This window comes from Ovis canadensis, chromosome 11, assembly GCF_042477335.2.
Source record: "Ovis canadensis isolate MfBH-ARS-UI-01 breed Bighorn chromosome 11, ARS-UI_OviCan_v2, whole genome shotgun sequence".
Taxonomy (NCBI): domain Eukaryota; kingdom Metazoa; phylum Chordata; class Mammalia; order Artiodactyla; family Bovidae; genus Ovis; species Ovis canadensis.
This window is the reverse complement of record NC_091255.1, coordinates 57,444,620-57,472,398: the sequence shown is the minus strand read 5'-3', so window position 1 is coordinate 57,472,398 and position 27,779 is coordinate 57,444,620. Positions and strand designations below refer to the sequence as shown.

Here is a 27,779-nt window from a genome sequence, read left to right as displayed (position 1 = left end):
AATGGCACTGCCCGCTGAATTGCCCAAGTCAGAAGTGAGGAAGTGACAGATTCCTCCCTATGCCTCACCCTGCATGTGCAGGCTTGTCACCAGGTCCTGTTCAGTTTACTTCTTACGTCTCTTTTAAATATCTTTCAGTTCTCTTGTCCATCCATGCTGATGGTAACCTGAATCAGGCCTTCTTTATCCTATACTTGGTCTCTGAAGGAACCAGCCTGCCTGCCTGGTCTCCTTTTTTCCATTCATCTCTGGTTTCCATCTTCCATGTACATACTGCTCTGCTCTGAGACAAAGCTGACCATGTTATGCCCTTTCTTAAAAATCTTCTGTGGGAAGATGAGTATGTGTGTAAGTGTATGTGGATAGTTCTGACTTGACTTTTGCTTCCTCTGCCGGCCTCATGTTCTGTTGCTTCGTTGAATTGTTCATTTATTTGAGAAATACCTGTTGGGAACCTGCTGTGTTCCAAGCACTCTGTGAGATAAAGCCTCGAACAGAGCCGATGTGGCCCCTGCCCTGAGTCCACAGGGGAAAGTAGCCAGTGTATCAGTGAGAGAAGCGCTTCCGGATGGGGCGAGTAACAGTGACTTCGTGGTGTGTGTGTGTGGGGGCCGTCACAAAAAGCCTCCTCAAAGAGGTGACAGTTAGGTTCAGAATTGAAGCAGCTGGGGGAGGGGAAGGGAACGAGGACTCTAGGCCGTAAGACGATCATTGCATGAAATGGACTGGAGGGGAAACCGTGAAGGATCAGAGTGATGTGATCAGATGTGCGTTTTTTTTCCCCCCTTTGGCTATAGGCTAGAGGATGAATTGGAGTGGGGTAAGAATTAATGAAGGAAATTAGGCAGTTGAAATAAACCAGGTGATAGATTTTGTACCTTGGAGAGAAATATTAAAAAAATACTGGGTTGGCCAAAAAGTTCATTTGGTTTTTTCATAACATCGTACAGAAAGACCCAAATGAACTTTTTGGCCAACCCAGTAATTTAGGACTTAGAATGACACATCTTAGTGATAGACGGGATAAATGGGGTATGGTCAAAGTTGACTTGACTTCTAAATCTCCCTTGTTTTTTTGTTCACAACTTACTTCTCTTCACCTTAAATTTGACTGTCAAGTAGTACTGAATTTCTTTATAAAAGTTCCCCTCACACTGTGTTTCTGTGCTGTGCTCAGTTGCTCAGTTATGTCTGACTCTTTGTGACCTCGTGGACTGTAGCCCGCCAGGCTCCTCAGTCTGTGGAATTTTCCAGGCAAGAACATTACTGGAGTGGGTTGCCATTTCCTACTCCAGGGGATCTTCCTGACCCAGGAACTGAACCCACGTCTCTTGCGTCTCCCGCATTAGCAGGCCGACTCTTCACCATTGCACCACCCGGGAAGCCCTCCCCTCACACGCCTTCCCGTTACTCACTGCTGTGATGGTTCACTTCTAGTCAGCCACCCATATCCTGCAGCTTGCCTCCTCTGGGCACCATTCTCTGGTCCTTGGGCGGGACTAAGTTCTTTTATCTCTCCCCTACTCCCCCAGGACTGTATGCATTTATATGATGTTCACTTTCCAAATATTTGAGGATTTTCAAAGGCATCTTTCTTTCTGTTACTTATTTCTAACTTAATGTCATTGTGTTGATATGACTTCAGTTTTGCAAAGCACTTTTAAAGGTTCGCTTTGTGCCCCCAGGTGGTGTTTGTCTAGGCGAATGTTCCAGGTGTACTTAGAAGGTGTATTCTGCTGCTGGTTGGTAGCGTGTTCCTGAAGAGTCAGGTTAGGTTGGTTGCAGTGTAAAGGTCTTCTGTATCCTTGCTAGTTTTCCACCAGCCTGTTCTGTTGATTACCAAGAGAGGAATGTTGAAGTCTACAATTACTGTCCCAGATTTGCCTATTTCTCCCCGGAATTCTATTAAGTTTTCACGTATTAATAGTTTGAGGTTCTGTTATTAAGTCCATAAACATTTAGGGAGGATTATTCAATCCCTTCATCATTATATCTTTTTTTTTTTTTTAAGTATTTATTTATTTGGCTACACGAGGTCTTAGTTGCCGCATGACAACTCTTAGTTGGGACATGTGGGATCCAGTTCCCTGACAGGGATTGAACTCAGGCCCCCTGCGCTAGGAGCACAGAGCTTAGCCACTGGACCACCAGGGAAGTCCTCATCATTTTATCTATTTGTTAAGACATTCTGCTGAAATGGACTGTAATTATGTGGCTCTCTCCTTAGTTAGAACCTGCCTTAGAGCAGGGAGATTCTCATTCATGCGCCTCCTCTCTCTCTAGTATGCAGTAGGCAGCACCAGTAATAGTTGAACTGAGCGTTTAAAAACAACAACAACAACCACCTAGATTCTTTTCACTCTTAGTTTTGCCCTGTCCAGTATGGCAGCCACTAGCCATGTGGGGCTATTTAAATTAAGTGAAATAAGACTTCAGTTCTTCATTGGCACTGGCTACATCTCCCGTGCCTAGGAGCCATGTGTGATGTAGAGCATTTGGGTCATTTCTTATCATCACAGAAAGTTCCCTTGGGCTGAGTGGTTTGTTGTAGTCAGTCTGCTTCTGCCAGACTGTGGGAATTTATCCCTTTTCCTCTGGCTTTGTATTTGCTCCGAATCCTGCGTGGCCTGGGTTAGCCCCCGCACTCTGGCTGTGGTTCTTCTCTGTTAAGCCTGTCAGCAAAGCGTTATTTGTCGATGTGACGGTGTTGAATTTCTGGAGTGAGATTTGGACTCATCTTTGGGAAGATGGCATCATTTGTTGTTCTCTGTGGTAGGGAAAGAGGAGAGGTAGTCAGTTAACCTTTAGTTTTAAAAAAATCTATCATGGTCCGGAGAAAATTAAGTGAAGTCATAGATGTAAGACAGAAGGGAAAAAAGAATTAAAACTCTTTTAAGAGACTTTTAGATGAGACATGTAGTTTGACGACTAAGAGAATTCCGTATTATAAAAGCCTGAAAGTTGCTTTGTGAACTGAGTACTGAGAGGTCATCTCAGTTGTCCGCTGCTGCTGCTGCTAAGTCGCTACAGTCGTGTCCGACTCTGTGCGAGCCCGTAGACGGCAGCCCACCAGGCTCCCCAGTCCCTGGGTTTCTCCAGGCAAGAACACTGGAGTGGGTTGCCATTTCCTTCTCCAATGCATGAAAGTGAAAAGTGAAAGTGAGGTCGCTCAGTCATGTCTAACTCTTAGCGACCCCATGGACTACAGCCCAACCGGCTCCTCCGTCCATGGGATTTTCCAAGGCAAGAGTACTGGAGTGGGGTGCCATTGCCTTCAGTTGTCTGAATTCTGTATAAAACCTCTTTCTCAGGAGTCTCTGGACAAATGACTTAACTATTTTAATAGTTTTCAAGGAAGAGACATCACTTTTGGGGTGGGATTCTTTTGTTATTAAAGTGACGTTAAATTGCAGTTACGGAGCCTCAGCACATTTGCCAAGAAACCTGATGCTTAGACTCTTCTCTCCTCATGGATGTGTTCTAGAGTTCATTCACTTGGGAGACTGCCTGGCCGAGTGATTCATGCTGAATGACTGTTCAGTAGGTGCACTTTCTACATTCTACTGTCACGGCTTCCTCCTTGATTTCAGTATGCTAACATTGCCTCCTTTGAGGTCTGTTTATAGTATATCCTATTTATGGAACTTAAAAAGCATTTCAGAAACGCACGCATTAATCTGTGAGGAATTTCTCATCTTGTCCTTTTTCCTTCTAATGCTTGCATAGCTATATCAAGACTTGTCTGAGGAAATAGTCTAGCATTTAAAATAGCTAATAAAATGTTAAACTTTCCTCTCAGTGCCGTTTTCCCTGTTCTTCTAGACATCAGAATTCTTTCACACACTCCTTGAAGTCTTAATCAATTACCCTTTTCTCCAACTTAAGACCGTAATCTGCTTTCAAAGTATTATTCAAATAATAAAAAAATTTAAAAATGATTTTACTGTAATTTCAGATACATATTTGAACTTTTTAGTTTGAATTAATCTGGGTGAAATACCTCAGATTTCTGAATCTCTGTTGACTTGGAAGATTGCCTTTATCCAGATACATTGTTGTCCTTAATTATAAATAACTTGAGTTATAAATCCTCCCTGCGTTTTAGGAGAAACCTAACCATGGAAGATTGTGTATGGCAGGGATCACAAACTTGAACGCTGCAGAGTCCAAGTGAATTAAAGATATGAAGTGGCCTTTTTTTTTCTTTTACTAATAGTGCACAATTGCAATTGGCCGTAAAGTTTGTCTTGAAAAGCTAGCCCTATTGGAATCTTTTTTGCTTTTACAGACAGTGCTGTTCTAAATGTGCTAGAGATGTATCTTTCGTCACCCAGACTGGTGTTTCTATAAGGTAGATTCCTAAGATAAGACTGTTGGGTCGTATTTAAAAAGCTGAGCCAGGTTATGCTCTCATTACCTATTTGTTTTTAGACCTTCCCCAATCTGTGTTTGTGTGGCTTTTAAATGGATTTTTTCTGGAACTTACCGAAGTTTACTCAGATCTTTAGCGGGTGTTCTTGGATATAGACTAGGCCCAACGTCCTTTCCTCATCAATTTATTGGTTAAATATTCTTGTAATACGAGAGCCTGAGGTTTAGCCCCTGAAGTATGTCTCTGACGGTTATCTGACCAAGTGGGAATGGAATTCTTTATTGCTCCTTAGCTTGAACTTGACCTTCTAGAAGCCATTCCTCTGTGACTAGATGATCCTAATGGGCACGGGATTGGCAAACTTTCTCTTAGAAAGTGCTGGATAGTAAATACTGTGGTCTTTGTGGGCTAGACTGGCTCTGCTGTAACTATTGAACTCTGCCATTGTAGCATGATAACAACTGGAGACCACAGGTAAAGATGAGCATGGCTGTGTTTGAATGAAACTTTATTCATAAAAACAGCCTTTGGCTGGCCAGTTTGCCAACCCCTTTCTGAGCTCTTGACGTTCATTCATCTGTAATTTGGATAACTAGGTTAGGAAAAAAGCTTTGAATTTTTAAAATACCACTGGAAAGTCTAGTAAGAACTTCAGTTTTTAATTTTTACTTTTTCTCTTTATCAGGAAAGAACTACAGAAAACTTAGAAAACTCAGAAGATAGCGTTAGTAGTTTGGTCACTCCTCACATAACCAGCGTTGTGTGGATGTGTGTGTATTTATATGAGGAATACTTATTTGTGCATAGAAATGTATCTTAAAAAAAAAAAACTAGATAATGCCTAATTGGTTTTGTAAATCTTTTCCCTTATACCATGAGATCTTAGTATGTCTTTAAATAATTTGTCTACGAAAATGTCTGCTCTCATGGAGTCATGGATTTTAAAGGTGAGTTTTATATTTAGCCACCTCTTCTCTTTTCTGATAGTTTCTAATAGCTTATTTGTTGGGTTGGATTTTCTAGGAATAAAGTTGCATCATTTTCAAATGTGAATCATGTGCATACATCTGCTATTCCGTTTATTTCTCTTTTTTTCTTTTCAAATTTTGTTACCAACCATCTCCAAAGCGATGTTAAATAGTTGAAATGAGAAGCATCTTCGTGTTCTTTCTAAATTCCAAGAGACTGATGGTAACATTTCACTGTTAATTGTTACGCTAGCTATTGGCTTTTTTGTTTTCTGCTGTCCTAGTAAGCATACAGGGATATTTCATTTTGGTTTTGAATTTAAGTGCATTGTTATGTAATGTGCTTGCATTTTCTTCTGGTCTGTGGCTTGTGTTTCTTTCTTTTAACTGTCTAATCCACGAGCACATTTTTCTCTCCATTAATTCAAGTCTCTGATCTCTTTCATCACTGTTTTTTGTTTGTTTGTTTGTTTTGTTTTAAGCATACTGGTCCTGTTGATATTATTACGTTGTACCTATCTTTCATGATTTTTGGTGCTATTATATCTGGTACTTTTAAATTTGAACTTAGGGACTTCCCTGGTGGTTCAGTAGTTAGGACTCTGTTCGTCCAATGCAGAGGGCAGGATTTGATCCCTGATTGGAAAACTAAGATGCCACATGCCTCATGGTATGACCAGAAGAAAAAGAATTTGAATTTCCAGTTATTAATTGTTACAGTAAAAATATAATTAATTTTTGTGTACTGATCTTTGTGACCTTGTGAAACTCAACTGCTAGTCTGGTGGATTTTTTGGGGGCGGGTGGCAGTTTTCTTGGGATTTTTTACATAGGTAATCGTGTTGTCTGGCAAATAGAGATGGTTTTATGTCTTCCTTTTCCAAGCTGAATTTTCTGTTTTTTTTTTTTTTTTTTTTTTTTATTGAAGTGTAATTGATTTACAATATTGTGTTAGTTTCAGGTGTGTAGCAAAGTGGTTCGGTTTTATATATATCTATTTCTTTTCTTTTTTATTCTTTTCCACTGTAGTTTATTACAAGATATTGAATGCAGTTCCCTCTGCTATACAGTAAATCCATGTTTATTTTACGTATGATGGTGTGTATCTGCTAATCCCATGCTCCCATTCATCTCTGCCCCCTTTCCCCTTTGCTCAGCATAAGTTTGTTTTGTATGTATGTTAGTCTGTTTCTGTGTGGGAAACAAGTTGATTTGTACTATTTTTTAAGATTCCACATATAAGTGGTGTTGTAGAATACTTGTCTTTCTCTGTCTGACTTACTTCACTTAGTCTGATAAATCTCTAGGTTCGTCTGTGTTGCTTCAGATGGCATTGTTTCTTTTCTTTTTTTTTTAATGGCTGAGTAAGAATACTCTGTTGTGTATATATACCACATCTTTATCCATTCATCTCTTGGTGGCCGTTTAAGTCGCTTAAGTCTTGGCTATTATAAAAATTGGCTTCTGTTTAACTTCATATGTCAGAGTATGACTAAATGTTTAGAAAATGAAATCATTTGAGATTTGTTTTATGACTCAGAATATTGTCTGTTTAGGTGACTGTTCCATATGTACAAGGAAGGAAGATTCTGCTGCTGTTGGATAGAGTGTTCCTTAAATGTCAGTTAGGTCGAGTGTGTTGATACTGTTGTTAAAGTCTTCTATATCCTTGTGGGTTTTCCATCTACTTGTTCTGTTGATTACTAAGAGAGGAGTGTTGAAATTTACAACCATTGTCACAGATTTGTTCTCTGTCACCTTGCAGTTTTGTACATTTATACTTCATGTATTTTGTGGTTCTGTTATTAGATTTATAAACATTTATGGTTGTTTGCCTTCTTGATTATCTGACCTCTTTATCATTATGAAATGACCTTCTTTACTCTGGTAATAGTCTTCGCTTAAAATCTCCTGTTTGATATTAACATAACAAATTCAGCTTCACTCTTTTTGAATAGAGTGTTAGCACGGTATGTCTTTTTCCACCTGTGTACTTTTAAGTCTACTATGTCATATTTTGTTTGTTTTTTAATCCAGTCTTATGACAGTGAATTTAGATTATTTACATTAAATATATTTATTTTTTTCTTTTTTGGCTGCACTGCAAGGCTTGTGGGATGTTAGTTCCCCAACCAGGGATTGAACACTGGCCCTCGGCAGTGAAAGGGCTGTAGTCCTAACCACTGGACCGTGGCCCGCCAGGGAATTCCCGTCTTTTTTCTTTTTCATTTGGTTCCTCTGTTTCCTCTCTTTCCTGCCTGCTTTTTTTGCATTAGTTGGATATTGCCCTATTTTAATTTATTAGCTTTTTGGTTGTATCTGTGCTACTTTTTTAGTGGTTCCTCTAGGAGTTGCAAAGTACTTACCTACTTAGTTTTTTTCATTCCTTTAGGTAAAACTTTAAAGTGTCACAGCCGTAAAGGCTCACTTATCCTAGTCCCCTCCCCAGTGCTGTCACATGTATGTCTATAGTAGTCCCTCGTTATTTATGGGGGACTGGTTCCCAGGACCCCTGCAGATAAGCAGAATTTCCAGATGTCAAGTCCCTTGACAAAGTGGCGCACAGTACAGTCGGCCTTCTGTATCAAACTCTATTTACAGTGAAAGCCCCACTAGACGTTGCGACAATTTTTCGCTCTCAACCGTCATACGTATTTTAAAGGGCTTAAGAGTTGAAACTACCTTTTTCTGTTTGTTTTTTAATTTGTGGCCCTTCCTTTGTTCCTGACAGTCCAGTTTTCACTCTGGTATTATTTCTGTGTGTTTTACTGTTTTTACCATTTGTTTTAAAGCAAGATTTCAGGCATCAAATTCTTGCAGTTTTTCTTCATCTGAAATGTTTTCATTTTTCCTGACTTGTCGAAGGGTATTTTTGAAGGTTATAGAATTCTGGGTGGATACTTCTGTAAGCACTTTAAAGATAGTCCACCCTCTGCAGTTATTTGAATTGTTGTTCTCTCATGCATATTGTTGTTATTTTTTCTTGCTGTTTGTAGATTTTCCCTCAGCTGTATGTTCTGGGATTTCTTCCATACTCTGGCTTGCAGGGGCCCCCTTTGCTTGATCCGCTGGCCAGAAAGATGTGATCTCCTTGTAGTTTCTGTAATTGGAGCCTCCCTTGAGGCAGGGGCCAGAAAGGGACGAGGGGAGTAAAATCCCAAACCTGGGATTTCCCTCATAGTCTTCAGCTCCAGGGGACCCTCTCGTCAGTCTTCTGCCCGAAAGACAGGGTTTCTCTGCATTTTTTCTGTTCATGTTTCTTGCCACAGATCCACTGTGAGCTTATTCTATTCCAGGAGGAAAAATAGGGAAACAAGCCTCTGCTTGTTGTTGGTTGCTGCTTCCTCTAAGTTTACACTCTGCTAGCCAGTCCTTGTGCTTTTGCTCCCCCCTCAACCCCGCCCCCAACCCCCAGCCCTTTGGTGGTTGCTGCTTTTGTACTCTGTCCAGAGTTTTTAGCTGCAGCTTGGTGGAGCCCTTGGCTCTAGTGCACTTACACCATCTTGACTTGGCTTTGGGCCACATTCTTCTTAGGAGCTGCATGGTGTTCCCTTGTGCGGAAGTACGATATAATAGTCTTTTTATTTTAGTCGGTTCCTTATTGGTGGATGTTTAAATTATTTACAGCTTCTGGCTGTTGCAAACAGTACCAAAATGAATGTATATGTGCGTATGTTATATGGTGAATTCTTAGAAAGGGAATTGCTGGATTTAAAAGTATGTATTATTCTGTGATTTTTCATAGATACTTAAACACAGTATGCTTCTGGGTTTTATTTGCCATTTTAAAAAAGGGTTTATTCATTTTCATTTTTAGCTGCACTGGGTCTTTGCTGATGCTCACGAGCATTCTTCATTGCAGTGAGTGGGGGACTCATTGTGGTGGCTTCTGTTGTTGCAGAGCACAGGCTGTGGGTGTGGGGTCTTCAGCAGTTGTGACGTGTGGGCTCAGTAATTGTGGCCCAAGGGGCTTAGTTGCTGCACGGCATGTGGGACCCTCCTGGACCAGGGATTGAACCAGTGTCTCTGGCATTGCAAGGTGGATTCTTAACCACTGGACCATCAGGGAAGAGCTTATTTGCCATTTTAAAAATGTATTTTAAATTTTAGTTTAATAACTATGATTGGCCCATCGTTTGTTTTGTGGAAGGGAAGTTGCTTCTCTTTGTTAGGTTTTGCTGTCACTGTTATCCTGGTTTTTTTAAAAAGGATTTTTAAAATATTTTCTTTTTCTGCCCTCTGAAATATATTGAAAACCATCTGAGCTGTTCTATGGATAAGAGCTCGCTGACATCTTCCTCAGTTTCTCCTATCATTATTGGTTTGTTTTCTGTTTTTTTTTTTTCCCTATTTTTGATTTAGTTTTGGTGTTCAGTAATTCTTTGACAGTTGTCCTTGCACTCAGGGTTTAGACTTTATTAGCATTATTTTAATAGCTTCTGTACCTGTGGCAAGTTCTTGTTCATCATCACCAATTTTATTTATTGTACTCAGTCCCACCTTTTTAAAAATTTAATTGGGAGAAAATTGCTTTAAATGTGTGGTTTCTGCTGTACAACAACACAGATCGGCCATAATTATACATCCATCCCCTCCCTCCCTGCCTCCCTCCCACCCCACGACTCTAGGTCGTCACGGAGCACCCGGCTGGGCTCCCTGCGTAGTCCCGCACCGTCTCACCAGCTGTCTGTTTTACACTGGGTGGTGTATATATGCTACCTTCTCCTTTCGTCCCACTCTTTTCTTGCCTCACTGTGTCAAGAAGTCCATTCACTCTATCTGCATCTCCGTTCTTTCCCTCCAATTAGGTTCATCAATACCATTTTTCTAGGTTCCATATATGTGTTCAGTTCAGTTCAGTCGCTCAGTCGTGTCCGACTCTTTGCAACCCCATGAATCGCAGCACGCCAGGCCTCCCTGTCCATCACCAACTCCCAGAGTTCACTCAGAGTCGCGTTCGAGTCGGTGATGCCATCCAGCCATCTCATCCTCTGTCGTCCCCTTCTCCTTCTGCCCCCAATCCCTCCCAGCATCAAAGTCTTCTCCAATGAGTCAACTCTTCGCATGAGGTGGCCAAAGTACTGGAGTTTCAGCTTTAGCATCATTCCTTCCAAAGAAATCCCAGGGTTGATCTCCTTCAGAATGGACTGGTTGGATCTCCTTGTAGTCCAAGGGACTCTCAAGAGTCTTCTCCAACACCACAGTTCAAAAGCATCATGTGTTAGTACACTATATTTATTTTTCTCTTTCTGACTTACTTCACTCTGTGTAACAGGCTCTAAATTCATCCGCCTCACTAGAGCTGGCTCAGCTTGTTCGTTCTTTTTTGTGACTGAGTAGTGTTTGTTGTATGTATGTATCCCACCTTCTCTGTCCTTTCATCTGCTGATGCACGTCTAGGTTGCCTCTGTGTCCTAGCTGTTGGAAATGTGCTGCTGTGAACACTGGGTGCATGTGTCTTTCTCACTTATGGTTTTCTCAGGTATATGCCCAGTAGTGGGATTGCTGGGTCGTAGTTCCCACCTTTTTTGGTTAGGTTAGTTCTGGTTGGGCCCTGTACATTGCCTCTGACTGTGCTCTTCGCTGTTCTACTTCCTCTTTGTGGACACTTGAGTTTATGACCTGCGTTTACTTTTCAGTCTCCTAGATCCGTTAAGGTTCAAAAAAGAAGTGTCTTAAAGGCTCTACTCTGTTTCTGTCCGGTTCTCCTTGGAGTTTTTATAGTTGTGCTTTATGTTGTTTGATTGTGTGATGCCAGTCTGTTTGGTTTATTAATTAATGCAGCAACTACCTCAGGAATCTGCCACAGGCCAAGCACTGTCATAAGTACTAGGCCTGACAAGTCAAACAGAAATTGTCCTGGCCATTGGGGAAGTTTCAGTCTAGTGGAGGCATATGTTCATTGAATGAAACTTGGAAGAGTTGAAAATATGATAAAATACTATGAGGGAAAAGATCTGAATGAATGAGGAGCTGGCCACTTGAAAGAGTGGGAGGGAGTATCCTAGACAGAGAGAACAGCTTTGGGGAGACAGAAAGCTTTGCGAGGTCCAGGAGGCCAGTGTTACTGAAGCAGAAAGGAAGGGAGAATGGCTGAGCCTTGTGGGTCTTAGGAAGGAGTTTGGATTGTAACCAAGTATGGTGGGGACTCACTGAAAGGCGGAAAGCTGAGGACTGACCCAGTCCAGTCATACTTGCTTTTTATTAAGTTGCTCCTAACTGGTATATCTTCACTGTAGACTGCGTCCTTCATCATTACAAAGTGTTCGTTTAATTTAGGGATTTTAAAATTTTGCTTTGAATTAAACTTCTATGAACCCTTTTTGTTTTCATTTCCTACCGAGGGCATCCTATTGAAAATAGCTAGTAGGGGGCAATAATAGCTAGTAGGTTGGAAATAATGTCTCTGGGGTTATGAAGAGAGGTCTGGGTAGAGAAATGCATTTAGAAGTCATTGATATTTGGGTGGTAATTGAGTCCACTGATAATTAAGGGAAAGCAAGAGAATCTGCTGAGGACTAAACTTTGGGGAATTTGGCGTGTAAGAGAGATGTATGGCAGAGGAACACTGGTCAGGGAAAATGAGTCATTTGGCAGAAGGAAGTTTAGAAGGGTGTTGTGGCCAAATATGTCAGATGTTTTCAGAGACAGGCTGGGTAAAACAGGGGTACGTTGTAGCACTTTCGATCTCAACTATCAGTTGATGTTCTTGAGTTTGCAGTTAATTTAATAATCTTATTTAATCTTAGTCTATATTTAGACTATAGCATGATACTTCCTGTTAGCTTATATATTGAAAAAATTAAAACAAATCATTGAAACAGTTAGAAGTAAGAAACTGTAGAACATATTTTCTGAATACTACATAATTTCAAATATGCAGAAAAGCTGAAAGAATAGTGCAGTGAACACCCAGTATACCTTTCTCTTGAATTCACCAATTTTTAAAAAAACGTTTTTGCTATATTTACTTTTTCAGTCTTTAAAATTTTTCTTTTTGCTGAACTGTTTGACAGTAAATTGCAGGCATGATGACATTTCACTTCTAGATTCTGCAGCATACTCAAGACATTTAATTTAATCCAGATATAATATTCCATTTCAAATTTTCCTAATTGCCCTTTATTGCTGTTTTGTCTTTTTGTTTATCCAGAATTCAGTCAAGGGTCATGTGTTGCTTTTAGCTGACATCTCTTTTGTTCCTTTAATCTAGAGCTGTCCTGTCACTTTTGGAGAGGGAAAGGTTCTTTTGTGACAATAACTTTTTGGTTTTTTGGCCTCATTGTGCGGCTTGTAGGATCTTAGTTCCCTGACCAGGAATCAAACCCAGCCCCTCAGCAGTGAAAGCGTGGAGTCCTAACCGCTGGGTCACCGGGGAATCCCCAACAATGACATTTCTTAACTGTCTAGGCCAGTTGTCTTCAGAGCGTCTCACTGTTTGGGTGTATCTGATTGTTCCCTGTAGACTCAGTTTAGATGTTTTTGGTGGGAATTCTGTGTAAGTGATGTTGTGTCTTCCTTTGCACATTTCAGCAGAAGGCATGTCATCAGTTTGTCCCATTACTGACAATAAGTTTGATCACTTTGTAAAGGTTGAGTCTGACTTTTAAAGGTTGCTTTCCCTTTGAAAGGAACAGGTAATTTATGAGGTGATATTATGGTGAGAATATCCCGTTGCCCATCAGGCTTTCACCCAGTGGTTTTAGCATTCATTCAGGCCTTGCCTGAGTCGGTTATTACACTCATGATTGCATAATGATTTTTTTCTGATTTTTCATTCTTTCATATATTAGCATTTGAAGAGCTCTCCCTCCCTTTCTTTTGAGTGTTACTGTGGACTGATAGATTCTTTTTTAATTCATTGTGAAGACCTAAGAGATTTTTATGTCATAATAGTTTTTGTACCAGATATTTAAGAAGCAAGATTCTTTGGTAATGTTACTTAAAATGTTTCTGACCTGTTCTAGAAATGTTTTATTTGGAGAAGAAACTAAAGAGATATAATACTATGAAAAATTTTTATTTTTCAAAGGCTAAAAGAAATTAGTAAATGAATTCTTCAACTTTTGTTGAAGCCAGAATTTCACCTTTTCTACTATAGTGAAAAATTTCTTGACTATACAGAAAGTAGCATATTCAGAAATGGTTGAAGAACCATTGAGTTCAGTGGTGGGTCCCACTCCAGTACCCATGGGCAGAGGAGCCTGGTGGGCTACGGTCCATGGGGTTGCAAAAAGTCGTACCCAACTGAGTGCATAGTAGTGCTAATTTTCAGGGGCTTCCTCGGTGGCTCAGATGGAAAAGAATCCACCTGCAATGCAAGAGACCTGGGCTAGATTCCTGGGTGGTTGAGATCCCCTGGAGAAGAGAATGGCTGCCCACTCCAGTATTCTTGTCTGGAGAATCCCATGGACAGAGGGGCCTGGAGGGCTACTATCCATGGAGTCGCAAAGAGTTGGACACAACTGAACAACTAAGCATACTATGGAAGTAAACTTTTCAAAGATAAGAAATTTTCCTCTTAAAATAATTAGAAAATATTTCAAGCATTCAAAAAAGTTTGAAAAATAAGACAATGTACACTCTTTAACACCCTAGCCAGATTTAGTAAATACTGACATTTTCTCCGTATTTGTTCCAGTTCTACCTATTTTAAGAGAATATTAGAGGTTAAGTTAACATTCTGTCTCCTTTTCCCCTCCCTGCCCCTCCAGAGGTATTTATTCTCCTGAAGTTGGTGTGTATCATTCCCATCCATGTTTTTATGCTTGTCCTATATATGTTTATGGACTTCCCTGGTGGCTCAGACGGTAACGAGTCTGCCTTCAATGCGGGAGACCTGGGTTTGATCCCTGGGTTGGGAAGATCCCCTGGAGAAAGAACTCCAGTATTCTTGCCTGGAGAATTCCATAGCCAGGAGAGCCTGGCAGTCTACAGTCCATGGGGCTGCGAACAGTCGGACACAACTGAGCAACTCTCACTTTCACTTACATATGTTTATGTGCCATTATTGTTTGATGTTTAAAATTTTTACATAGATGGTCTTTGGGTGTTTAATTAATTTGCTTGTTTCACTTTTTAAAAAGTATTCATTATTCGTGTTGATACACCTAGTTCATTTGTTTTTCAATACTATGTAGTATTCCATTATATTTATCCCTTTCCTCCTGATGAACATTTAGGTTATTTCCAATTTGGGGGGTGCTTCTTTAGAGCGAATATCGTGTACTCTTATCAATGCTTAAATCTGTCTGTAGGTGTATATATTTACATGGGTTTCTTTATCTGAGGCTTACATCTTTATTTCAGTTTTGATAGACTTCTTATTTTGCTGGAATTTCACAGAGAATGCTGTAAGTGTTTTGCAGTTGTGTTAAAGGGAGAGACTACTGACACATGTTTTAGCCTTGTGTTATTAACCCAGTGGGGTGGGGCTGTGGAGTAGTCCCTAGATATATTTCTAGGCCAGGGTTCTCCAGAGAACTTTCTGTGGTGATGGAAGTGTTTTGTATATGTACTGTCCAGTCTGGTAAGCCGCTAACCATACCTGGCTGTTAAGCACTTGAAATGATGCCTCTTGTTAAAATTTTTGCTTTAGATGTCCAAACTTTCTGACTCTGTCATTGATCTCCTTTAGCTGCTATTTCTGCCACGAGCACAAAGGACTCTTGTTATTTCTCAAATGCCTTTTACCTGAGAGGTTGACTCCGGTGGTTTTTTAATAATAGGGGAGAAAGTCTAATGCGGTCAAGAGCATAAGCTTAAGAGACAGGTGGACTCCTCCTTTACTGTAACTCTTAGTGGCACTGACTATATTACCTTGGACCAGTCATTCAGCCTTTCTACATGCATCTTTAAAAGGAGATAATAATAATACCTAGTTCATGGAGTTGATGTGGGGATAATGCATTTAAATATGTTTGTTAGCACAGTTCCTGTCTCTGGCGTATAGGAAGCCCCTGTGAAAGCTAGCTGCTATTTTTCCTGTTATTACTGAAATGGGAGGATAGGGAATGGAGACAAAGGGGATTCACTGGAAGAGCACAAACTTGTGAGTAATAATCTTAAAGCTAGATTGGGACACTATTCCAGATCAAAGGGAGATATCCTTGTTACTTTGGACAAATCAGTTTCATAATTTAAAAAAAAGTGTGTGTTAGTTGCTCAGTGGCGTCTAACTCTTTGCAACCCCATGGACAGTGACCTGCCAAGCTCCTCTGTTGATGGAATTCTCCAGGCAAGAATACTGGAGTGATTAGCCGTTACCTTCTCCAGGGGATCTTACCAACCCAGAGATCGATCCTGGGTCTCCTGCATTGCAGCCAAGATTCTTAACTGCCTGAGCCACCAGGGGAGCCCAATTTTAAAAAGATGTCTAGTAAATATATTGTTGTTCAGTTACTAAGTCATGTCTGACTCTTTGCGACCTCATGGACCATAGCCCACCAGGCTCCTCTGTGCATGGGATTTCCCAGGCAAGAATACTGGAGGGAGTTGCAGTTTCCTTCTCCAGGAAATTTTCCTGACCCAGGGACTGAACCCCAGTCTCCTGTGTTGGCAGGTGACTTCTTTACCACTGAGCCACCTGGGAAGCCCAGTGAACATACTACAGGTGATTTATTTTGTTATGCCATTCATGGTTTTTGTGTAACATTAGATTAAAGAATGAGACTTGATTAGATACTGAATATGAACTTATGTTGGAAACAAACTTTACTCACCCTGTATACCAGTACTGAGTGTACATCTTTCTTCCCTCAGATAGCAGTTAGAAATAGGGGGACAATATTAACATTTTTTCCATAGAAACACATATATAGAGAGTTATGGGGTCTAAAAGTCTGAAAATACTGTAAATATCCTTCTTAGTATTAATACAGTAAAAATGTGTAAGCCAAACTGAAAAATCTGCAGCGGCATCTGGATTTTAATCTTGGCCTGAGTGTACCCCTGGATCTCTGCTCTTTGTAGGTAGTTTTGACTCTGGGTATCATTTGTTGAACACTTTTAAAATTTTAGTTATTACAATAAAACGTGGTCTGTGCTCTCGAGAAGTTAACACATGAGCTGAGGACCCATGAGTAATTGCCTGTAGTGTAAACGTGCTCACACTATAACAGAGAGTTGTACAAAGTGTCAGAGAAGCACCGGGCCCGGAGGCCCAGGAGGAGACGGAAAGGTGACATCTGATCAGGGCCTTGAAAAAGGTCTAGGATTTCTTGCAGCTTCAGCAGATGAAAGCAATATCTACTTAAAATGTATAGACAAGTTTTTAAATGAAAACAGTGGGAAATTAACAAATACAGATTGTGCCAACAGTGTATATTAAAAAAACCTAGGCGTGTAGAAAAGGACCCCAAGCAACAGTTAACACTTAGTGTTATTGACCAGTTCTTCCAAAGAGCTCAGAGGGTGTCCCCATAGACCCTATTAAGTAAACTTCTATTATGGAATTCAAAGGAGTGGAAGGTATTGCCTCAGCAGCTGCCAGGTTATTTAAATAGTGTACATAAAAACATAATTTTTCTGTTAAGGTAATAATCTGTCACATGGGCCAGAATCCTTCTTGTTCAGACAAGAAACTCTCTCCCTTAACCCAGTCTGTGTTGGAAACACTGACAAATTCTTGGTCTTTGGTTCCCCTCCCCACCCCACTCCCATCCCCCATGCAGACCACTCTCCATCCTTAGCAGTTTTTCTTTGTGGTCTTATTAATGTCTTTGATTAGGCTTCAGTTTCCTTTCACACCACCCCTCTTCTAATCATGCCTTGAGGTGGCCTCTTAGCTCTCTTTCCTTGAATTTCCACAAAAGCTCTACTTTTGCTTGGCAGGGGGAATATCCAATTTCAGGAGAGCCTTAATTTTCAAACTTTGCTGCACATGGGAATTATCTGGGGAGAAAGATTAAAAATACAGATTACTGAGCTTCACCTGGGGTTCTGTAAATCTGAGTTGCATTTTGATACTCTACTTTTAACAGTTTCGGTTCAGTTCAGTTCATTCACTCAGTCGTGTGCTATTCTTTGTGACCTCATGGCTAGCAGCACACCAGGCTTCCCTGTCCATCACCAACTCCCGGAGCTTGCTCCAACTCTTGTCCATCAAGTCGATGATGTCATCCAAGCATCTCGTCCTCTGTCATTCCTTTCTCCTGCCTTCAGTCTTTGCCAGCATCAGGGTCTTTTCCAGTGAGTCAGTTCTTCGCATCAGGAGGCCAGAGTATTGGAACTTTAGCATCAGTCCTTCCGATGAATATTCAGGACTGATTGCCTTTAGGATTGACTGGTTTGATCTCCTTTCAGTCCAAGGGACTCTCAAGAGTCTTCTCCAACACTGCAGTTCAAAAGCATCAATTCTTTGGCACTCAGCTTTCTATATGGTCCAATGCTCACATCTGTACATGACTAGTGGAAAAACCATAGCTTTGACTATAAGGACTTTGTTGGTAAAGTAATATCTCTGCTTTTAAATATGCTGTCTAGGTTTGTCATAACTTTTCTTCCAAGGAGCAAGTGTCTTTTAATTTCATGGCTGCAGTCACCCTCTGCAGTGATTTTGGAGCCCCCCAAAATAAAGTCTGTTACTGTTTCCATTGTTTCCCCATCTATTTGCCATGAAGTGATGGGACTGGATGGGACAATCTTCGTTTTTTCAATGCTTAGTTTTAAGCCAGCTTTTTCACTCTTCTCTTTCACTTTCATCAAGAGGCTCTTTAGTTCCTCTTCACTTTCTGCCACAAGGATAGTGTCATCTGCATATCTGAGGTTATTGGTATTTCTCCCAGCAGTCTTGATTCTGGCTTGTGCTTCATCCAGCCTAGCATTTCACGTGATATAGTCTGCATATAAGTTAAATAAGCAGGGTGACAATATACAGCCTTGACGTACTCTTATCCCAATTTTGAACCAGTCCGTTGTTCCATGTCTGGTTCTAACTGTTGCTTCCTGACCTGCACAGATTTCTCAGGAGGCAAGTAACATGGTCTGGTATTCCCATCTCTTGAAGAATTTTCCACAGTTTGTTGTGGTCCACACAGTCAAAGGCTTTGGCATAGTCAATGAAGCAGAAGTAGATTTTTTTCTGGAATTGTCTTGCTTTTTCGATGATCCAGTGGATGTTGGCAATTTGATCTCTGGTTCGTCTGCCTTTTCTAAATCCAGCTTGAATATCTGGAAGTTCTCGCTCAGTTCACGTACTATTGAAACCTAGCTTGGAGAATTTTGAGCATTACTTTGCTAGCATGTGAGATGATTGAAATTGTGCAGTTGTTTGAATATTCTTTGGCATTGCCTTTCTTTGGAATTGGAATGAAAACTGACCTTTTCCAGGCCTGTGGCCACTGCTGAGTTTTCCGAATTTGCTGGCATATTGAGTGCAGCACTTTCCCAGCATCATCTTTTAGGATTCAAAATAACTCAACTGGAATACCATCACTTCTACTAATTTGATTCGTAGTCATGCTTCCTAAGGCCCACTTGATTTTGCACTCCAGGATGTCTGGCTCTAGGTGAGTGATCACACCATCGTGGTTAGCTGGGCCTTTAAGATCTTTTTGTACAGTTCTCCTGTGCGTTCTTTAACAGTGACCCATGTGATTTTGCTGCACTTCTAGTTTTAGGATGGATAGTTTGAAGGCAGCATCTCACACTTTATATTTTGGCCACTCTGGACAGCATGCTGTGCTGTGCTCAGTTGTGTCCAGGTCTTTGTGACCATGGACTGTAGGCTGCCAGGTCCTCTATCCGTGGGATTTCCCAGGCAAGGATACTGGAGTCGGTTGCCATTTCCTCCTCCAAGAGATCTTCCTGACCTAGGGATCGAACCCACATCTCCTGCGTCTCCTGTCTTGGCAGGTGGATTCTTTACCACTGAGCCACCAGGGAGGCCCCTGTGAGGCAGGCAGGATCCAACCAGGGATGGAACCAGTGCCCCCCTCCGTGGAAGTGCAGAGTCCTAACCACTGGATGTCAGGAAATTCCTGAGAAGTGTTTTTCAGATTGTGGGCTGCATGCAGCATGTTTTAAAAGCAGAAAAAGAATGGAATAGAAGGTATTAAAATGGGATGGAAGAGAAGACATTAGTCTAAGTAAAAGTGAAAGAAAGGGAAAGTCACTCAGTCGTGTCCGACTCTTTGTGACCCCGTGGACTGTACAGTCCATGGAATTCTCCAGGCCAGAATATTGGAGTGGATAGCCATTGCCCTTTCTCCAGGGGATCTTCCCAACCCAGGGATCGAACCCAGGTCTCCCACATTTCAAGTGGATTCTTTACCAGTTGAGCCACAAGGGAAGTCCAGGAATACTGGAGTGGGTAGCCTATCCCTTCTCCAGTGGATCTTCCTGACCCAGGAATCGAACCAGGGTCTCCTGCATTGCAGACGGATCCTTTACCATCTGAGCTATGAGGGAAGCTAAAAGTAGTGCTTAAAAGACTTTAGTTTGGGGGCTATATACTAGATTGAGATATAAAATGTATTCTTACTTTGGGTCATGGGCAGAAAGTTTGCAGACTGCCCTCTCAAAAGTTATGTGTATAGCCTAAACCTGACTCAGACTGACTTGCTCCCCAAAGTGGTGGTGCCACTTTAGGGTCCCGAAGATGACATACCAGCGTGTCTGTTGTTGTCTCTTCTTCTCAAAAGTTTGTTTGGATGGACTTGAAAATTTTTGTCTGTTGATGACTATGAAACTATCTCATTGTGGTTTTACTCTGCCTTTTCCGGATAGGTAGTGAGGTTGACGTTAATCACTTTTTTCTTTAATACAGGAAAATTAATATAATTTATCTGCTAGATATTTTTTTTAAACTGTCATTTTAAATCTTTAATCAGATTCCATTCATGATTATCAGTCATATTACATGCCATGATTAGCTTTCTATAAAAAATTTTGCCTTCTGTGTACAAATTGGTATCAATTAAATAAAAAATAAAACCATATACTAGGTAAAGAATTTTATTTACCTTTGTCTCCCACTTTATTCCTAGGCTTCTTCAGCTTCATTAGCTGCAAAGAATGAATTGTATATAAGCAAAAACTGAGAAGAGCTGCAGTGTCCAGGGGCTTAGGCTTAAAAATATTGGAGATCTAGATTTTATCAGATCCATAAACAAAATCTTAAAAAGCAGCCATAATATAAAATAGCAGCTGCCAGTAACTTCTTCAAGATTTATCTTCTTCAGAAGTTAACTCAGTTCAGTTTGCTTCATTCTTGGAAGCCTCATCAAAATTCTCCGCAAGATCTGGAACTCTTATCATCATCCTCCTCTCCAGCGGCAAGAGGTGCTTTTCCATCCACAGATTATTTGGGCAGAGCTTCAGCCATTCTCCTTAAACTGGTCAGACTGTTGGCACCAAGCTGGTTTAAGCTGGGAAGCATTTCTGTCAGTTGCTTTGTCTCAGTGTGGCCCGTGATGGTGAAAGTGTTTGCTGCCAAAGATGCCTGAACTTTAGGGTTGTTGAAGTAGATCACTGTTCCTTGATTTGTGAACATATTCACCTCTTCAATACCAGAGATATTGTTTACCTCTAACTTCTTTAAAGAGAACTGAAGTTTTTTGTCATCTGCTGTGGCTGTTCTACGAACCACCACCTTCTTTCTGCGAGCAGTTCCTTTCCCACCAGTGTGCATGTGTGCCTGCAGTTTGGCGAGTTTCTCCTGGTTCATGATAGTTTCTTTCGTATTGTTGGAGCGAAAATGGGGCCGCGCAGGGGACTAGGGTTGGCGCTCAGGTGGCCTCGGGCAGACCAGCTGAGGTTAGGCGCACACTCGCGGGGACGTGAGAGGGCAGCTAGAGCTATCTGCTAGGTGTTGTATCAGTGTTGCAATGGTAATGGGGATACTCTTCAGTGGCACATTATAAATACATTTCCCTGAATACTGGAAATGACTTGACTTGCTAACACTAGTGATTGACAGTTGAGGTGCATAAGTGGTTTAATTTTATGAGTTTCTCTTTATGCACTATAATCTATGCTTTTACCTGAATCTTTGAATTTGGCATAATGACCTTAAATTTGTATTCATACAAGACCATCAGTAGCCATTATTATTAGCATCATTTTTATTGATTTGAATATTAATATTTTTATGTATTTGCATAGATCCCTGTCCAGTATTTTTTCCTAAAATATTATAGCAAAAATATATGCATGTGATGTTTAAGACTATAAAAGGATAAAAAAAACTGGCCTTCCTTCCTTTCCTCCATTTCTCCTCCCCAGGAGCAACTACGAAAAAGAGTCTTATATGACCTCTTAGATGTATATACTATATTGCTCTTCCCCCCTTTTTTTTGTTTGTTTCTAATTTCTTTTCTCAAATGACATTCTCATCATTGTTTTGTAGCTGGCTTTTTCTTCTACTTAATATCTTCAAGATTTTTTATTTCAACCCATATGAATATTACCATATTCTTTTCAACTGCTATATTGGATGCTATTATCTATATGCATTGTAATTTATGATTTGTTTAAGTATTGATATATATTTAGGTTAAACGAAAAAACCCACAAAATACACGCAAAGAAACTGTTGTGTTAAGTATTTTGTAATTACTTAAGTGCATGTGTCTGTTTATCTGTAGAATAACTTCTAGGAGGTAGAATTGTTGGGTCAAAGGGATATGCCTTCAGATAGAGTTTTGCCAAATTGCCTTCTTAACAATTGAACTTATTTAAACTCTGCCAATAATACTTCAGAATGAACTGACCAGTATTTAATGTTAACTTTGAAAAGTGCTCACATTGTTCAGTATGTATATAATCGTAGTTTGAATAGACCCTATTTTGTGGTTTCCAGCTAGATACTGGAGTGTAGAATTTGTGAGCCTTTTTTTGCCTTTCTTCCTCTTACCTCTAAACCTAATAGAAAGCAAACATACTTTAGCTTAAGATAAAGCTAAACGAACTGTTAATATCAGAATGCAATGGTTATCCAAAATCTTGTAGAATCTGTGAAAGCTGATCCTTTGAAATTAGATGTTGGACAGTGTTTCTGTTACTGTCTAATTTACTATGGAAGAGTACTATCAACAGTCTTTCTTTAGCAAAAAAAAAACAAACACAAAACACATTAACTGCTCTCATTGATAGTCTTTAAATAGCAATTTTCTGAGTTTCTCATTATAAAAGATTTATATACTGTGTTAAATACTGTTTTAATCAGTTCCCTTTTTTTTGCAAGTGACAAAAACCCAACATGTTCCCTTTAAGCAAGTGACTTGCTTCAAGTCACACTTGGTTTGTGTGACTGGGAAATTTGAATGACAGCTTCTGCCAGTGCTCCTGAGTCTCAGTACTCTTCTCTCATTCCTGCTTCCTCTGTTTTCTTGTCTTGACTCCCTTCTTCCACAAGGGAGGTAAAGGAGGGTTGGCCCCAGACCACCTCTGGCCACCATCTTGGAAAGAACAAGCTTCAGAGCACTTCTCACCCAGCATCTGAATATAAAATCTCAGGCAGGACCCTAGCTGGCTGTCAGTGCCCGCACTTGGGAGATGGACTACTGTGCATGGGGACCCCATCCAAATCAGGTGGTGTGGGGGAAGGTAATTCTCTCAGGAGAGTGATGCTGACAAGTTCTGCCAGTAAAAGAAGCATGCCAAATCTTTCTTAGGTCTAAGAGGTGGGGGCGTTCAGCTGCAGAGGTGGAATAGCTACCATGAACAGGTGAATTACAAGGTAACATGGCTCAGAGACGGCGACAAGAATTCAGAAGAATTTGGGGGAGTTAGAGCAGTCTTTTGCAGGAAATGGTACCTGAGTCAAATGTTTCATTAGCCATGTCATATTCCACACCACTTGATTTCTTGCTTCATAAGGTCACTTTTATCCATCTTTTTCTTTGTTCTCACAGCCAGACTCTGAATCCAGGTCTTTATTTTCCCGGTAGTTGCAACTGCCCTGTCTCTGACCTGTTCCCCTTGTCCTTTTCATTGTACACACTGAAGCCAGAGAAGGCTTCCTAGAGCACTCTTCCCATGACCCTGCCCTGCTCAGAAAGCCTGTGATAGCCTTCATTACTGCCCGAATAAAGTGCTGTACAAATGCCTACACCTGACATTTAAGGATCCCTGTGTTCTGGTCCTCGAACTGCTTTTCCAACCTTTGCTTCTGCAATTCCTTTGCTTGGACTCTGACAGCATTTTGCGTAAACAGCCGAGAGGAACACAGGCGCTATCTCTATAAGCAGGTTTGACTTCTGTTTCTTCTCTTGGATTTGAGGGATTCCTCTAGGCTCAGTCTTCCCTTGAATCCCTTTCGGCTTTCTCTATTTATACTTATACAGCTGAGACCCAAATAATTTCCAGAAGACAGTGAAATGGACTGGATTACCATCATGATGCTTGTCACTAATGTGGTGATTCCGTGATTTAGCTGAATCTGTGAAGACTGCATCTTTGTAGTAGATGAAGATTTGCTGAGATGTAGGAGGTTTCTTTCCTTACTACGTAGTGGGGGGTGCTCAGTCACTGAAAGTCGTGTCTGACTCTTTGCGACCCCATAACTGTAGCCTGTCAGGCTCCTCTGTCCATGGGATTTCCCAAACAAGAATACTGGAGTGGGTTGCCATTTCCTCCTCCAGGGGATCTTCCCAACCCAGGGATCAAACCTGCATCTTCTACTTGGCAGGTGGATTCTTTACCACTGAGCCACCAGGGAAAACCCTTACTATGTAGGCTCACCTGCGAAGTCTGGCCTAGCGTGATCCCTTGAACCTTTTTCTACAGAAAGTAATGGATATAGTCTTATTTGGAAAATCTTTCCAGTGAACGCATATGGGGAGTAGTGCTTTGTATAAAAGATCTTGACCTTTTATATCGTTTATTATACTTTCTTCTCCTGGTGTCCTGTACCCTTTTAGTTTGTACCTAATGAGAGTTCCGAGAAGGCAATGGCACCCCACTCCAGTACTCTTGCCTGGAAAATCCCATGGACGGAGGAGCCTGGTGGGCTGCAGTCTATGGGTTCGCGAAGAGTCGGACATGACTGAGCGACTTCCCCTTCACTTTTCACTTTCATGCATTGGAGAGGGAAATGGTAACCCACTCCAGTGTTCTTGCCTGGAGAATCCCAGGGACGGGGGAGCCTGGTGGGCTACTGTCTATGGGGTCGCACAGAGTCGGACACGACTGAAGTGACTTAGCAGCAGCAGCAGCAGCAGTGAGTTAGCTGGACCTGAGGAGAGCTTAGGAATGGGGGATGGAAGAGGCAATCAGGAGGTGACCAGCAACCCAAAGCCATGGTTACCATAAAGCTTAATTGTGAAAAATGAATTCAGTGTTAACTGATCTTGATAAAATTAATCCTTATATTTAAAAATACATTTCTTGTTCTGTAAACATCATTGGAAAGTGTAATAATAGTAATGCAGGCATAGCATTTTAAGAGAAACTTGTTTCTTCCCACAGATTTTCTTATTAAAATACTTCATAGACTTTTTCAGAGGATTGAGTAAATCTGCATGCTTGTTATAAACTAAGCTCTCAAATGATATATCTTGGTATATTTATTTACATACATAGGTATTCCTAGACTGGACATCGCAGCTCGTCAGTTGGCAAACAGGCATCTGCTGTTGGTGAATTTATGCTGAAAAATTACAGTCAGTCAGTTGTCTGTTTCTTAAGTGAACCCCCGATCCCATTTTCTCCCAGTATTGGAATCTTGCTTGTCGTCTCTTTTCCTTCTTCCTTTCTGTCTCAGCCCTAACCTTGAGCGTCACCGTGGCACTCAGGAAGAACTTCTGGCCAAGGAAAGGGCTGCGGCACCAGTGGACTTCCTGTCTGGTTGCTGAGAGCCTTTTCTTAGTGCAGCGGGGCACCGTCTTGCGCCTGTTCTCTTGGAGATGTCTTTTTTTATTTATATTCTCATCAGGTCTTTCACAAATACACTGTTAACTTTTTTTATTGTGGTTACCTGTAAACCAGTTAACCCCTCTAGGTAATTGAGAACTGAATATAATTGCAATTTTTTTTTGGTACTTCTAGTTTGGGATATAATGGGAAAACTTGCATTTAGATTTTCTACAGACACCAAGGTCAGAGCTAAATCATTGCTTCTTGGTGTTCTTTGAACTTGGCAGTTATTAGAAAAATAGAAGTATGACATATCTCTTTTCGGGGGTATACATCCAAACAGGAAAAACTGGAAAACCCGTAGTTCGTAGAAATGAGGTATTGATTTGTAACTATACCATTTCTTTCTTTACAGGTAGGCGAAAACCAAGAGTACATCGGCCTCGTTCTCCAATATTGGAAGAAAAAGACATCCCGCCCCTTGAATTTCCCAAGTCCTCTGAGGATTTAATGGTGCCTAATGAGCATATAATGAATGTTATTGCCATTTATGAGGTACTGCGGAACTTTGGCACGGTTCTAAGGTTATCTCCTTTTCGCTTCGAGGACTTCTGTGCGGCTCTGGTGAGTCAAGAGCAGTGCACACTTATGGCAGAGATGCACGTCGTGCTTTTGAAAGCAGTCTTGCGTGAAGAAGACACTTCCAATACTACCTTTGGACCCGCTGATCTGAAAGACAGCGTGAATTCCACGCTGTATTTCATCGATGGCATGACGTGGCCAGAGGTGCTGCGGGTGTACTGTGAGAGTGACAAGGAGTACCATCACGTTCTTCCTTACCAAGAAGCGGAGGACTATCCTTACGGACCAGTAGAGAACAAGATCAAAGTTCTGCAGTTCTTGGTCGACCAGTTTCTCACCACGAACATCGCGCGGGAGGAGCTGATGTCTGAAGGGGTGATCCAGTACGACGACCACTGCCGGGTCTGCCACAAGCTCGGGGACTTGCTTTGCTGTGAGACCTGCTCGGCGGTGTACCACCTGGAATGTGTGAAGCCGCCGCTCGAGGAGGTGCCAGAGGATGAGTGGCAGTGTGAAGTCTGTGTAGCACATAAGGTGCCTGGTGTGACTGACTGCGTTGCTGAAATCCAAAAAAACAAACCCTATATTCGACACGAACCTATCGGATATGACAGAAGTCGGAGGAAATACTGGTTCTTAAACCGAAGACTCATAATGTGAGTGAATCTGGTCTTAGATTTTGTGTGTGTGTGTATTTAAAATTAAGCCAGCTTCCTTCATGATTGATGTAGCAGAGCTGTGCTGCCGATGTGATACAAAGTTTTGTGATTTAATAATGAGTTGTATGCGTGCGTGCTAAGTCGCTTCAGTAGTGCCTGACTTTTTGCAACCCAGTGGACTGTAGCCTGCCAGGATCCTCCGTCCATGGGATTCTCCAGGCAAGAATACTGGAGTGGATTGCCATGTCCTCCTCCAGGGCATCTTCTCCCCCCAGGGATCAACCCTGTGTGTCCTACATCTCCTGTATGGGCAGGCTGATTCTTTACCACTAGCACCGTCTGGGAAGCCCAATGAGTTGTATAGTTTAATAGCTACTAACTTGAAGGAATATGTGCATTAAAACAAGTTTTTACAATTGTAAGTACAGAAGGGTATATGAGAAAAAGCAAAGTATACCCCATTGTATTCAATACCTAGGATGGAAAAATTAATTACTTAAAATTACATAAAGACATTAATTACTAGGTGGAAAGCCACATGCCACTGTGGGCCCTTCCCCCATTAGATCCCTGCGCCTCCCCCCACCCCTGCTCCCACCCCCCAGGATAGTCTCCATCCTCACTTTGGTGTTAGGATTTTCTTGCTTCTCTTTTTAGTTTTGCTGTGCCTGTAATGAAATGGAGCAGCAAGAACAAACCAGCTGTCTCAGGAAAGATCGGTGCTGTCACGCTGATTGCAGTCTCCCAGAAGATGAACCCGACAAACTCATGGTCATAGTCTTGGCTTGTGCTTTCCCAAGGGTTTTCAAGAGATTGCTTCCAGGAGGGGCAGTGGGAAGAGTGGGAGAAAGTCTGGGGAAGCAGAGGGTTGACCTCAGTGAGGGTGAGGGACAGGGTTGCAGTCTGGACTTGGATTTGGACAGCCTGTAGAAGTATGGTCAGAGAGAGCGGCTGCTTTGTAGTTTCAGCTTCTAAAGTTTTCAGAGCCTTCTTCAAGCTCTCAGAACTAGGTCAAAGCAGAAATCATCGTGGGATGAAATGAAAGAGAGGAGAGGAGAGAGGGAACTTCATCAGCATACGGCCAGACCAGGCCAGCTAGAGAGGAGGAGCTTAGCCAGGCCCACCCTTAGTTTTTAAAAATGGTACAGAATACACAGCGAATTTCAGAATTTTGTACAGTTGTCATCTTGCAGTATTGCTGTTGAGAAATCTGAATCCATTCATTGATTCTTTGTATATAAACCAGTTTGGACTTACCTGGAAGCTTAATGAGCCTTGTCTTTGCCTTGGTGTTTCCTGCAGTTGTAGAGAGATGCGGCCTCCTGTGGGTCTGTTTTTGTCCATTGTGTGTGTGGTGGGCACTTTCAGTCTGACAGTGGAGTCAGTTCTGAGAACGTCCCT

General features: G+C 41.4%; 1 protein-coding gene, 1 long non-coding RNA gene and 1 pseudogene across 33 annotated transcripts in view; 1 reads left to right on the top strand and 2 right to left on the bottom strand.

Annotated features, from left to right (window-relative positions):
• BPTF (bromodomain PHD finger transcription factor) overlaps positions 1 to 27,779 on the top strand; it is a 133,869-nt gene that overhangs the window by 15,294 nt on the left and 90,796 nt on the right. For all 32 annotated transcript variants that reach the window (XM_069541828.1, XM_069541820.1, XM_069541811.1 and 29 more), the window contains exon 2: positions 25,553 to 26,375. In XM_069541828.1, the coding sequence (XP_069397929.1) occupies positions 25,553 to 26,375 (823 nt within the window). The remainder of the gene's footprint in view (positions 1 to 25,552; positions 26,376 to 27,779) is intronic.
• LOC138414423 (uncharacterized) lies at positions 1,995 to 27,752 on the bottom strand. Its single transcript, XR_011246825.1, has 2 exons — positions 27,636 to 27,752; positions 1,995 to 2,767 (listed from the first exon to the last, which is right to left on the bottom strand). It is a non-coding gene; the product is annotated as an uncharacterized lncRNA (long non-coding RNA).
• On the bottom strand, positions 20,476 to 21,066 carry LOC138414422 (transcription factor BTF3 pseudogene; annotated as a pseudogene).